Source organism: Miniopterus natalensis, chromosome 10 (assembly GCF_054644295.1).
Source record: "Miniopterus natalensis isolate mMinNat1 chromosome 10, mMinNat1.hap1, whole genome shotgun sequence".
Lineage (NCBI taxonomy): Eukaryota > Metazoa > Chordata > Mammalia > Chiroptera > Miniopteridae > Miniopterus > Miniopterus natalensis.
Genome location: NC_142090.1, coordinates 55,619,326 through 55,632,233, shown reverse-complemented (window position 1 = coordinate 55,632,233; position 12,908 = coordinate 55,619,326). Strand labels below are relative to the sequence as shown.

The following is a 12,908-nucleotide window of genomic DNA, read 5'->3' as shown; positions in this document are numbered from 1 at the left end:
CTAACTCTCATGTAAATTGTCTTCATATCCTAAAATTTTATTTATATAATTAAATAATTTCTGCATCTATGAAAAGGGTTGAATTTAATTAAAAATAATAAAATTGTTCACCCTGGCTGGTACAGCTCAGTTGGTTGGGCACTGTCCCACACACTGAAAGGCTGACGGTTCAGTTCCCAGCCAGGGCACATGCCCAGGTTGCAGGCTCGATGCCAGGTGGGGGCATGCAGGAGGCAGCTGCTCAATGTTTCACTTTCACATCGACATTTTTCTCTCTCTCCCTCCCTCTCCCTTCTTCTCTCTCTCTAAAAAAATAAATAAATAAAATAAAAAAGTATTTAAAAAAATAATAGAAGTGTTCAATTGGTTATTTGAAATATTATTACCTGAACATCACTTTTACTTAAACACAGATTAACTGCTAGCAAAAAACTGTACTTACTCTGTAACCAGTATTCAACAGGAAAATTAAAAAAACAAAACTACATGCTGTTCATGCCTTTAACAACAACTACTGAAGTAATAGATAATCACTTCCACAACACTCCCATTTCCTTTAAAAATAACCACAGAAGCAATCCCACTACAAGAAACTAACTAATCTGTGTCTTGAAGAAATTTTATTCCAGAGAAGAAATATGCTGTCATTAACAATTCTCTTTTTAAAGTTCTGATGAATATAGATGTATAATATGCTTTCAAATTATATATATTCTTCGAAGTTGACTTTTTACCAATGGCAAAGTTAAATAAGCTTTTGAAACTTATTCCCATTCCTTTAAGCCAACTCTAATTTGCTTTCGGCACCGAAACAAGTGGTAAAAAGTCTGCTAGACTAAAAGGTTATCTGCAATTAACCAGCAATGTGATATCTTTCCTACTAAACTGCCTCATTTTTAGCACACAAAAATAGCATCTGATTTCTAGACTCAAATACATTTCTAAAATTACTCTTCTGCATTATTTAAATCAAATATCTATTCCCGTCATGCAATATGTTTGTATTTTGCTTATGTCTTATTTTATGGCCAGAATGAAACCTTCTAAGAACAAGAACTAAAATTTCTAAAGTGATTCTCTAATAACGTCGTAGCTAATGACACATAATCTTTTGATAATATAATATAAAATATAAATGATCTATTAAGTGACTCCTTTCTCCATCCCTTATTGGTGCTTAACTATGTTAAGAGTGAATGAAAAAATTGGTCTCACAAGCTGGTTCTGTTAGCATTACATCACCTAAATGGCAATATCAGAGACTCCTGCCTTGTAGCTGCTATTCATCTACACAGTAATAAACACAGTCAAACCAAACTTTAATAAATCATTCTGATATCACTGCAAATGTTTTCAGACACTTAAAGAGAACTGTGGACTTATTATTGGCAATATAGTAATATTTCAATATTAAACTTTTCATTTTAAAATTTGTAGCAGCATTCCCAAGTTTCTTACTGCTAATGTATAAAATCATTTTAGTATTTTCCACTATCTTTTTACTAAACAGAGAAAATTCCCATTTCTGTAAGAGGTTAGAATCTCTTCCTTTTTTAAACAGGTAGTATTATTATTTGACATTCATATTTATTAGACCACTCAGCTCTGAAGGTAAGATTATGACCTTGAATACTATTCTAAATAAAATATAATATTAATGTTCTAAAAAAGATAACAAATTTAAACACTTTAAAGATAACTTTATACTTAAAATTGAATCTTAAGAACTCTGAATTTGGATTAGATATTGCTAGTTCTGTATAACTTATAGGATGCTTCGAGGAAATCATTTAGCAAATATGAATCACAGTTACTAATCTATAAAATACTATTCCTTATTACAATAATTAATGTCCTGTTCACCGGTAAGAAATTTATCCCAAATATCTAAAACAAATATCTAAATTATGTATCTATACAATAAAAATGAGTCAATTATTAATCTTCCAAAATACTGTAATACTGGCAGATTAAATTAGAGTATCGATTGGCTGAGGTCCATACAGAGAGCTACATATAAATGTGTAGACCTAAAGAAATCAAGCATAATTTATTTCAGTAGTGATTAAGACTATATATACATAGGGAACATAAACAAAAGAAATTGTTTAAAATTATTATTTGTGGGAATTAGCGTTGAGGAAATGAGGAGACTCTTTTTTCTACTTTCTATCCTTTGTCTTACTGTTAACTTTAAAACTAATGAGGCCCAGCCAGCCTGGCTCAGTGGTTGGGTGTCGACCTATAACCTGGAGGTCAGAGTTTGATTCCCGGTCAGGGCACATGCCCGGGTTGTGGGTTCGATCCCCAGTGGGGGGCATGCAGGAGGCAGCTGATCAGTGACTTTCTCATCATTGATGCTTGTGCCTCTCTCTCTCCCTCTCCCTTCCTCTCTCTGAAATCAATACATATTTAAAAAAATAATAGAGTATGTATTTCTTTTCTAATTAAAACATATAATAAAAGGCTAGGTCAAAAGTACAGAGACCTAGCAGTGTTTTGCATGCAGCAGGAACTCAATAAAAAAAGTTTTGAATACGTGAATAAAAGTATGCATTCTACCTGGGAGAAAGGAAACTAAGGAATATATTCCTGCTAATAGGTCAAGAATGGCAAAGTAGTTATTGTTGATAGTGCTCATGTTTGTTTTACTGAGTGATTTTTGAAAATTCACACAGCTTCCCTGAGGCCCTGGTTTGCATGTAATACAAATATGATTACACACCACTTACAAAATTGAGGAAATAACGGATAAATCATATATCATTAAGCGTTCTAAAAAAATATAAATAACACAGATATACTTTATTAATAAAATAGTGCTTAAAACCATGGAGCTTAATAGAAATATGGAGGGGGTTCACATGGAGAGGAATAAGAGTAAATGGATTATATTATGTGTGTTTACGACAAGATTTTACTTAAAAATTAGCATAAGCATACTTGTGCCCTATAAATTAAGAAAAACAAAAACAGAAAGCTTTGCAAAACCCATGCAATGTACTAAAAAAGATCACTTAACTGATACAGCCCTCCCCAGTAAGTCAATTCCATGCTCCCGCGCAGCTCAGTGGCGGGAGACATCACCAGCATAGAGTACCTTGAAGAGGTATCTGGAGATGAGCCAGCCATCTGCAACTTTGGGAAATCTCTTTAAAAAAAATAAACAACAACAACAACACACAGATATTTAAGAAACCTGCCATCAAGTTTATAATTGCAAACTGAATAGCCCAAATTAGACGGCTACACATAATTCTGACACAGTAAACACTAAACTCGGGTAGGATGAATATGAGCTATACACTTGGCACATAAGTGAAGCTGGTCCCTTGTAGCCTATTATACTGTAGAGACTAGGGTGTATGTAAGTCATAGAAATAAGTAAGAATCAGTTGTTCCCTGTTTACTTCCCCTTCCACCATTCTTTCCCAACTGTACTAAACTGGTGATGACAGAACGCAAAATGAGCAACAGCTTGACTAAATTTGCCAGATTTGCACCCCAGAATTTATAAGTTTGGTTAGAAAAATTACTTCTTGAACTATATATGCATCAAAGTTTTTAACTTAAAAAATAAACACTTTTTTTACTGTTAACTTTTCTAAAAGTTATAAACAAATTCCTTTTGAAGAGCAGTTCTCTTTTTGGGGGGCCTAAGAAGAGTTAAAGTTTGTATGGTTCTGAATTATGAGAACAGCACTTAGATATTTGGTACATTGTTCTTCAGTTTAACCATTGACTAAATGATTACTTTATGCAAAATACTGTTTTATTTCCTACAGCAACTTCCAATTATTGTTTAACAATCACCACCTGGAAAAGTAGTATAAATTCTGACTATGTTGTTTGGAAATTCCTCATATAATTATACAGGAAAAATCCAAAGCCAAATTTCTGAGGTCACATTTTTCTTCTCTCATAACCGAACAATGAAATCTCCAATTAGAACATGGTCCCACACCTTTCCAAATATTTAGACCCTTTATGAAACCAAACAAAACCAAACAAACACAGTGAGTAATGTATGAAAACGAAAGGAAGAAGATACATACAGTTGTGCTATTGGCTACATCTATGTCTCTACTATTCACTGTCCTCCAACCTCTACTTGTAACATCATAAAGAAATATTAAATTTTGAAACATATCCAAAAGGATCTATAAATTGGTACCCCAGTTGAAGCCCATATTAGAATATAATGCTCTTGTTACAACGACAACAAACAAAAATTAAAATCTCCCAGCACTAAAATGTAAATCAGAACAGAATGCTTTTTTTTTTTTTTTTTAAATTATATTTTTATTGATTTCAGAGAGAGGAAAGGAGAGGGAGAAAGAGAGATAGAAACATCAATGATGACAGAGTCATTGATCGAGCCCGCAACCCGGGCATGTGCCCTGACCGGGAATCGAACCCCAATCGCCTGGATCCTAGGTCGACACTCAACCGCTGAGCCACGCCCGACCGGGCCAGAATGCTTTTCATTGCAAATATTAACCATATGATTTCACTCATATGTGGGATATAAAACTTAAACTTGTGAACACAAACAGCAGTGTGGTGGTTGCCAGAGAGAAGGGAGCGGGGGCAGGGGTAAAGGGGGCCTAACATATGGTGATGGAAGATGATTTGACTTTGGGTGGTGGGCACACAGTGCAATATACAAATCTTGTAATATAGAAACTCACACCTGAAACCTGTATGATCATATTAACCACTGTCACCTCAGTAATTTAACTAAAAATTAATAAAAATTAGGCTATGGAAAAAAATTAATACCAGTTCTTAATGTTTAAACCACATTTTATTATCTCTGCCCTGAAAACAAAGTTATGTATCTTCTTTGTAATCATTTATATTATCAAAAAGTTATCAAAGTAAAAACAATTTCCAAGAAAATCTTAGTGAAAAAAATTTTACTGGCCGGCTGGGCATGGCTCAGTGGTTGAGCATCTACCTAGGATCCAGGAGATCGTGGTTTGATTCCAGTCAAGGCACATGCCTGGGTTGCAGGCTAGATCCCCAGCTGGAGGTGTGCAGGAGGCAACCGATCAATGACTCTCATCATTGATGTTTCTATCTCTCTCTCTCTTTTCCTCTCCCTTCCTCTCTCTGAAATCAATAAAGATATATTAAAAAAAAAAAAGAAAAAATTTTACTTTAAAAAAATGTATTGAATGAGAAATATCATATCCAGATTTATGTTGTGATTTAATCAACCTCTGGTATAAAGTGGGAAATAATTACTGAATCTATTATAAAACTCAATTTCTAGATTAGGGTTTTTCCCCTTCTTTTGAATTTATTGGGGTGACAATGGTTAACAAAATTATACAAGTTTCAGGTGTGCAATTCTACAATACATCCTCTGTACACTGTATTGTGTGCTCGCCACCCCACATCAAGTCTCTGTCCATCACCATTCATCCCCTCATAACCTCCTCCTCCTCCCCTCTCCGCCCAGAAATCACCGCACTGTTGTCCGAGTCTATGAGTTTTTTCTCTTTCTTTTTTGCTCAATCCCTCCAACACCTCAGTACCTCCACCCCCAATAGCAGTCAGCCTGCTCTCTATTTCTAAGTCTTGCTCTATTTTGCCTATTAGTTCATTTTATTCCACATATGAGTGAAATTGTATGGTACTTGTCTTTCTCAGATTGGTTTCCTTCACTTAGTACAATGCCCTTCAGGTCCATCCATGCTGTTGCAAAGGGTAAGATTTCCGTCTTTTTTATGGCTGAGTAGTATTCCATTGTGTAAATGTACCACAGCTTTTTTATCCACTCATCTACTGATGGGCACTTGGGTTGCTCCCAAATCTTGGCTATTTTAAATGCTGCAATGAACATAGGAGTGCATATATTCTTTCGAAGTAGTGTTTCAGGTTTCTTCATATGAATTCCCAGAAGTGGAACTGCTGGGTCATAAGGCAGTTCCATTTTTAATTTTTTGAGGAACCTCCATACTGTTTTCCACAGTGGATGCACCAGTCTGCATTCCCACCAACAGTGTACAAGGGTTCCCTTTTCTCCACATCTTCACCAGCACTTGTTTGTTGATTTACTGATGATAACCATTATGACAGGTGTGAGGTGATATCTTATTGTGGTTTTAATTTGCATCTCTCTGATGATTAGTGAAGTTGAGCATCTTTTCACATGTCCATTCGCCATCTGTATGTCCTCTTTGGAGAAGTGTCTATTCAGGCCCTCTGCCCATTTTTTAATTGGATTGTTTCTTTGGTGTTGAGTTTTATAAGTTCTTTATAGATTTTGGGTATTAACCCGTTATCGGATGTATTGGCAAATATGGTCTCCCATTCAGTGGGTTGTCTTTTCATTTTGTTGAAGTTTTTCTTTTCTGTGCAAACTTTTTAGTTTGATGTAGTCCCATTTGTTTATTTTTTCTTTTGTTTCTCTTGCCCAAGGAGATATATCACACAAAATATTGCTATGAGAAATGTCTGCTATTTTACTGCCTATGTTTTTTTCTAGGATTTTTATGGTTTTGAGTATAGCCTTTAAGTCTTCAATCCACTTTGAGTTTATTCTTGTGTATGGTGTAAGAAGATGGTCTAGTTTCATTTTTTTGCATGTATCTGTCCAGTTTTCCCAACACCATTTATTGAATAGACTGTCTTTACTCCATTGTATGCTCCTGCCTCCTTTGTCAAATATTAATTTATTATAAAGGCATGGGTTTATTTCTGGGCTCTCTATGCTGTTCCACTGATCTATATGTCTCTTTTTATGCCAGTACCATGCTGTTTTGATTACTATGGCCTTGTAGTATAGTTTGATATCAGGTAGTGTGATTCCTCCAACTTTGTTCTTCTTTCTCAAGACTGCTGTGGCTATTCAAGGTCTTTTGTGGTTCCATATAAATTCTTGAAATAAGTTGTTCTCATTCTGTGAAATACACCATTGGTATGTTGATAAGAATTGCACTGAATCTATAGATTGCTTTGGGTAGTATGGACATTTTAATGATGTTAATTATGTTAGTATGTTAGCCTTATGCCCTGGTTATGCATATTATTTTGATCTTGGCTGTGAAACACTATGTGAAAATTTTAAAATGTGAAACATTTTCACTTATATGTAGATATTAACTGCTTTAATCATAATTTACTATCTCACTCTAGGCCAGTTATAAGCTACCAGAAGCACCCAGACCAAATGACAATCCAGTAGATTCCAAATTATCTGCAGTCAAATTTCAACACTTCTTTCATATTATAGATGAGAAGGTCAGTCCCAGAAAAAAATCTGCCTAGACCCAGCATGTCTCTGTTCCCTTTAGCCTCATGCTGATCTACTCCTTTGGCTATAGACAAGATCTAACATGTGGAAGAAAGTCAGTCAGTCAGTTTTCCTGGTTGGTTATGAGTTTTCACTAGCAGCCTCAGAAATAAGAAAAATGACGAGACAGTAAACATGCAGTGTAACCGGATGAATATTTTTCATATAAAATTTAAATCCTTAGCATAGTTGCATATATATATATAATGTTTTAAAATATATATTTTTGTTTTAAATATATATTTATTGTTGACACAATTACCTAAAATATACATTACTTATTTATATGTTTATTTTTAAAATTTCATTATCATTTTAAATATGTTTTTACTAATTTTTTTTTTAGAGAGAGAGGAAGATAGAGGGAGATAGAAACATTGATGAGAGAAAAACGTCAATTGGCTCCTTCCTGCATGCCCCCTACTGGGGATCAAGCCCAAAACCTGGGCATGTGTCCTGACCAGGAATCGAACCGGTGACCTCTTAGTGCATGGGATGACATTTAATCCACAGAGCCACACCAGCCGACTTATTATTTTTAATTAAATTTACTGAGGCGACACTGGTTAATTAAATTATATTGATTTCAAGTGTACAATTATATGGTACATCATCTATACACTGCACTGTGTGCCCACTACCCAAAGTCAAACCTGCACTCGCCACCATATATTGACCCTCTTACCCTTTACTACTCTCCTCCCCCTTCCCTCTGGTAACCACCATACGGTTGTCTGTGTCTATGAGTTTTTGTGTTTTGGGGTTTTGTTGTTGTTTTTCTAAAACAGGGTTGTTTGTTTGTTTTTTATTGTTCAAAATATTACAGATGTCCCCTCTTTCCCCCACTGACCCTTTCCACCTGCACCTGTCTGTTTTTCTTGATTGTTCATTTGTTGCTTTCCGTTTTATATCCCACATATCAGTGAAATCATATGGTTCTAGACTTTTTCTGCCTGACTTACTTTGCATGATATTTGCAAGATACATCCATGTTGTCACAAATGCCAGTAATTCATCTTTTCTTATGGCTAAGTAGTATTCCATAGTATATGTAGCACATCTTTATCCAGTCATCTATCAAAGGACACTTGAGTTGTCTCCATGTTTCGGCCACCATGAATATTGCTGCAATGAATGCAGGGGTGCTTATATCTTTGTGAATACATGTTTTCAAATTTTTTGGGTAGATACCCAGAAGAGAGATTGCTGGGTCATATGGTAACTCTGTTCTTAATTTTTTGAGGAGCCTCCATACTGTTTTCCATAGTGACTGAACCAGTTTACATTCCCACCAGCAGTGAATGAAGGTTCCTTTTTCTCCACACCCTCTCCAACACTTGTTATTACTTGTCTGGTTGATAGTAGCCATTTTAACAGATGTGAGGTGGTATCTCATTGTAGTTTTGATTTGCATTTTCCTGATACCTAGTGAAGTTGAGCATCTTTTCATATACCTGTTGGCCATTCATATGTCTTCTTGGGAGAAGTTATCTGTTCAGATCCTCTGTGTATTTTTCACTTGGATTGTTTGTTTGTTGTAGAGTTTTATGAGTTCTTTATATATTTTGGATATTAACCCCTTGTCAGAGCTGTTGTTTCCAAATATCTTCTCCCATTCAGTTGGCTGCCTTTTTGTTTTGTTGATGGTTTCTTTTAAGGTGCAGCAGCTTTTTATCTGTTATAGTACCATTCATTTATTTTCGCCTTTACTTCCCTTGCCTTTAGGGTCAAATTCATAAAATCCTTTCTAAGACCAAGATCTATAAGTTTAGCAGCTATGTTTTCTTCTATGTAATTTATTGTTTTAGGTCTTATATTTAGGAAAATCTGTGAAGCTTTCCTAAGTTTCCAAGTACATAACTTAAAAGGGTGTTTCTCAGAGTGGCAGTCTTGTCCATTGTCTAAAAGCCAAACTCTGGTAACCTCCAGAGTCACTTTCTTATCTACTGAATCATGTTTTTGGCCTGAGTATACGGCTTTTCATTGGGTGAGCTGTGTTCATATGTTACTACAGAAACAATTCAAGTCTCATTTTGTGTGCAAACCAAGAATCAAAAGTTGGAAAACCTTCAAAAATTAACAAAGAAAATTCAAAAGCCAAATGGACAGGTTTATCTTTACCCATTGTTTCTAACAGTGTTTACACTACACTTCAAAAGGTGGCCCCATGGGGAGGTAACTGTTTATCATCTAAGTCAGGAAGAGCTTTGAGGTTCAAGCCAGTGTTCCTGAGAAATGCTTAGGTATCATAATAGTTCAGTTGGACTGAAGTAATTCTAAAATGTCAAGTCACAGGGTTCTAACTCATTTTAAGAGTCTGACTCCAAATGCTATAAGAAAAAAAACCTCAGAGATTATTGTTGTTGCATCAGAAATTCTATTTTCTAACAAATAGTCACTGAGTGCCTACCATATCCCAGGCACTATTCTACAGATCTGAGATCAATCAATGAACAAAACAGACAAAGCTTACATTTTAGTGGCAATAAAGAAAGATAATCATAATTAGTAAATCACAAAATATGTTAGAAGTTAAGACTTAGAAAAGTTAACCACTCAGATATTTAGAAGTGTTTTTCATACAGAGGGAACAGCCAGTGCAACGGTGAACTAGAGCAGGAATATGCCTGGTACAGTCAAGACAAAGCAAAAGACTGATGATGGCAAAGCACAGAAATTTAAAAACAACAACAGAAGAACTCACTCTGCACAAGTATAACTGGAAAATTATCAAAATCAAGGCAAAATCAAACTGAATGTGAGTCAGCAGCCCAATGTTAATAAGTGTAATTAGCACATTCATTCACAGGAAATTTGACGCAGTGTCTCATTACACTTATCAGCTTTTTCTTTAGTAAGTGGTACATCACTAATTGATAGTCTTGTAGTCTTCCACGATACTACATAATTACTTATTTACTACTGAACCTTAAACTTACAATATTCTAAATTGGTTAATTTTATTCCCTATGCAAGTTTAAAGACACTGAACTAAATTTACCAGCCTACATATAACCTTGGATGTTTCAAGCTGTTCTATATTTTTGTTTTAATCAGTTATTTTCCACAAAACCTTTATAAAATTTACTACTGTATCCCATCTTCATACCACCTAGCTGAAGATTACAAGATTGTTTCTTATCACTTTACTGCTAAATTTCATATTTTTCTTAAACTGCCTAGCCCAAAGTCACGGATGACATTCTAAAGAATTAAATTTTAACTTTCATTTGAGCCATTTTTATGGCTTTCTCCTGTGTGAAACATTCCCTGACCCAACTAAGCAGAATGAATTACTCACCCCTTTGTGCTACATCATGCTCATTAATACTTCTATTATGACTCAATGACACTATTATACACCATTATTTGTTAATGTATCACCCTTCTGCCCTCCAAGACTGAGTTTTATGTCAAAACATGCCTTAATAATCTTTGTATCCTAAGATGCTAGCACAGGGCCTAGATGGATTGCTAAATAAGAGAATAAATGGAATAAATAGTGCATGTATGTATAGAAAAGGTTAGGGGAAAAGGGAAAAGTAAAAAAAGAAAAAAGAGGAAGGCACATGTGAAGAGCCAATTTAAGGCATCTGCTCCTGAAAAAGAATAGGAAATGCATACTATGACTCATTTCCAAAGCAAAGGGAAAGTAAGAGTTACATTTAGTCAAGAAGAATGTGTAAGGTGATGGTAAAAGTTCCCTGAGGTTGCTTTTTACTCTGTGCTATAAAAAACTACCTAACTTCCTAAAGTAATTGAGGATAGAGTAGGAATTTTAAGTATTACAATGAAAGTGGGATCCTCCCGATTTTTAAATGTTTTAATGGGAAGCAATAGAATTTGCGGGGATTATAAATATGTATTTTTTAATTTACATAAATTTGCAAGGAGTCATGTAACCAGGACCATAAGATACATAACAATTCTACCACCCAAAAAAACTCCTTCATGTGGACACTATAAAATCAACCCTCCCAACCTCTAACCTCTGATAATTACTGATCCTATTCTCTGATACTATAATTTGGCCTTTTCAAGAATGTCATATAAATGGAATCATACAGTATATAACCTTTAGAGGCTCGTGTCTTTCATTTAGCATAACACATCTGAGATTCATCCATGTTGTTTTGTGCAGAAACAGGTCTTTTTTATTGCTGAGTTTGTCCATTGTATGGATACATATCCATTGTTTTATCCACTCATCAAATGAAGGACACGGGCTGCTTCCAGTTTTTAATGATGATAAATAACGCTACTATAAACAGGTCTTCATGTAAACGTAAGTTTTCATTTCACCTGAATAAAAGAGTGAGACTGCTGGGAAAACATTTAGCATTCATTCCCACCAATAGAGAATTCAAATATCCCCACATCTCTGCCAGAACTTGGTATGAGTGTGTAGCACCTAATTCTGGTATTAATTGCATTTCCTGAATGACTAAATATATTGAGCAACTTATGTGTTTTGCCATTTGTATATTTTCTTTGGTAAAGTATCTATTCATATCTTTTGCCTATTTTTAAATATGGTTGGTTGTTTTCCAACTATTACATTCTTATAGCTCTTTGTATATTTTGGATACAAGCCCTTTGTCAAATATGTGATTTACAACTCTAATTGAGAAATTTTAAAAATATATTTTTTTAAAATGTAGATTTGCAACTATTTTTTCCCCAGCCTATGGCTTGTCCTATTCTCTTAACAGTATCTTCTTGTGAACAAAAGTTTTAAATTTTGATGAGGTCCACTCTATTATTTTTTGCTTCTATATAATGTGCTTCTATTGTTATATCTAAAATCTGTTTGCCTAATTGAATATAACAAAGATGTTCTATATTTTTGTTTAAGATTGTATGCTTTTACATTTTATATTTAGTCTATGATCCATTTTGAATTAATTCTTGTGTATGGTGTGAGGTACAGGTCAAAGTTCAAAGGTATCCCACTATTCCAGCAATATTCGTTTAAAAAGATTATCATTTCACCAGTGAATTGACTTTCATCTTTGTCAAATACTAAGCAAGTAAACCTGTGTGTATCTATTTTTGAGCTCTCTATTCCACTCCATTGATTTATATGTATATAAGTTTTCACTAATAATATACTGTTTTAATCACTATCTTGACAGTTAATTCCTGAAATCAGATTTGAGTGTGCAATTTTGTTCGGCCTCTGTGAAATTGTTTTGCCTATTCTAGTTACTTTGTCTAACCTTATCTATAAAGGATCAGTTTGATATATACACAAAAAGCCTGCTACGACTTTAAGACTGCATTGAATCTTTAGATCAATATGGAGAGAATGGACATTTTAAGTGTTGAGTTTAAAAAAAAATTATCCCATCCCAATATGTGAACAGTATTAAGCTTGAGAAACCCTGCTGTAGATTTCTGCAGATGACTGCTATAGACTGAATATTTGTGTCCTCCCAACAGAAATGAGGGGATGATGAAATCCAATTCTCAATGTGAAAGTGTTTGGAGGTGGATCCTTTGGGAGGTAATTAGGTCATGAGCCCTCCTGAATAGGATTAGGGCCCAAAAGAGAACCTAAAACGCTCCCTCATTCCTTCTGCCATGGGAAGACACAGTGAAGAGA

At 34.7% G+C, this 12,908-nt stretch overlaps 1 protein-coding gene across 7 annotated transcripts in view; it reads right to left on the bottom strand.

Annotated features, from left to right (window-relative positions):
* RUNDC3B (RUN domain containing 3B) overlaps positions 1–12,908 on the bottom strand; it is a 115,940-nt gene that overhangs the window by 74,797 nt on the left and 28,235 nt on the right. For 3 of the 7 annotated variants that reach the window (XM_087821130.1, XM_087821131.1, XM_087821135.1), the window contains exon 3: positions 3,101–3,151. The exons of the other annotated variants lie outside the window; for them this stretch is intronic. In XM_087821130.1, coding sequence (XP_087677256.1) covers positions 3,101–3,151 — 51 coding nt within the window. The remainder of the gene's footprint in view (positions 1–3,100; positions 3,152–12,908) is intronic. 7 annotated transcript variants of the gene reach the window in all.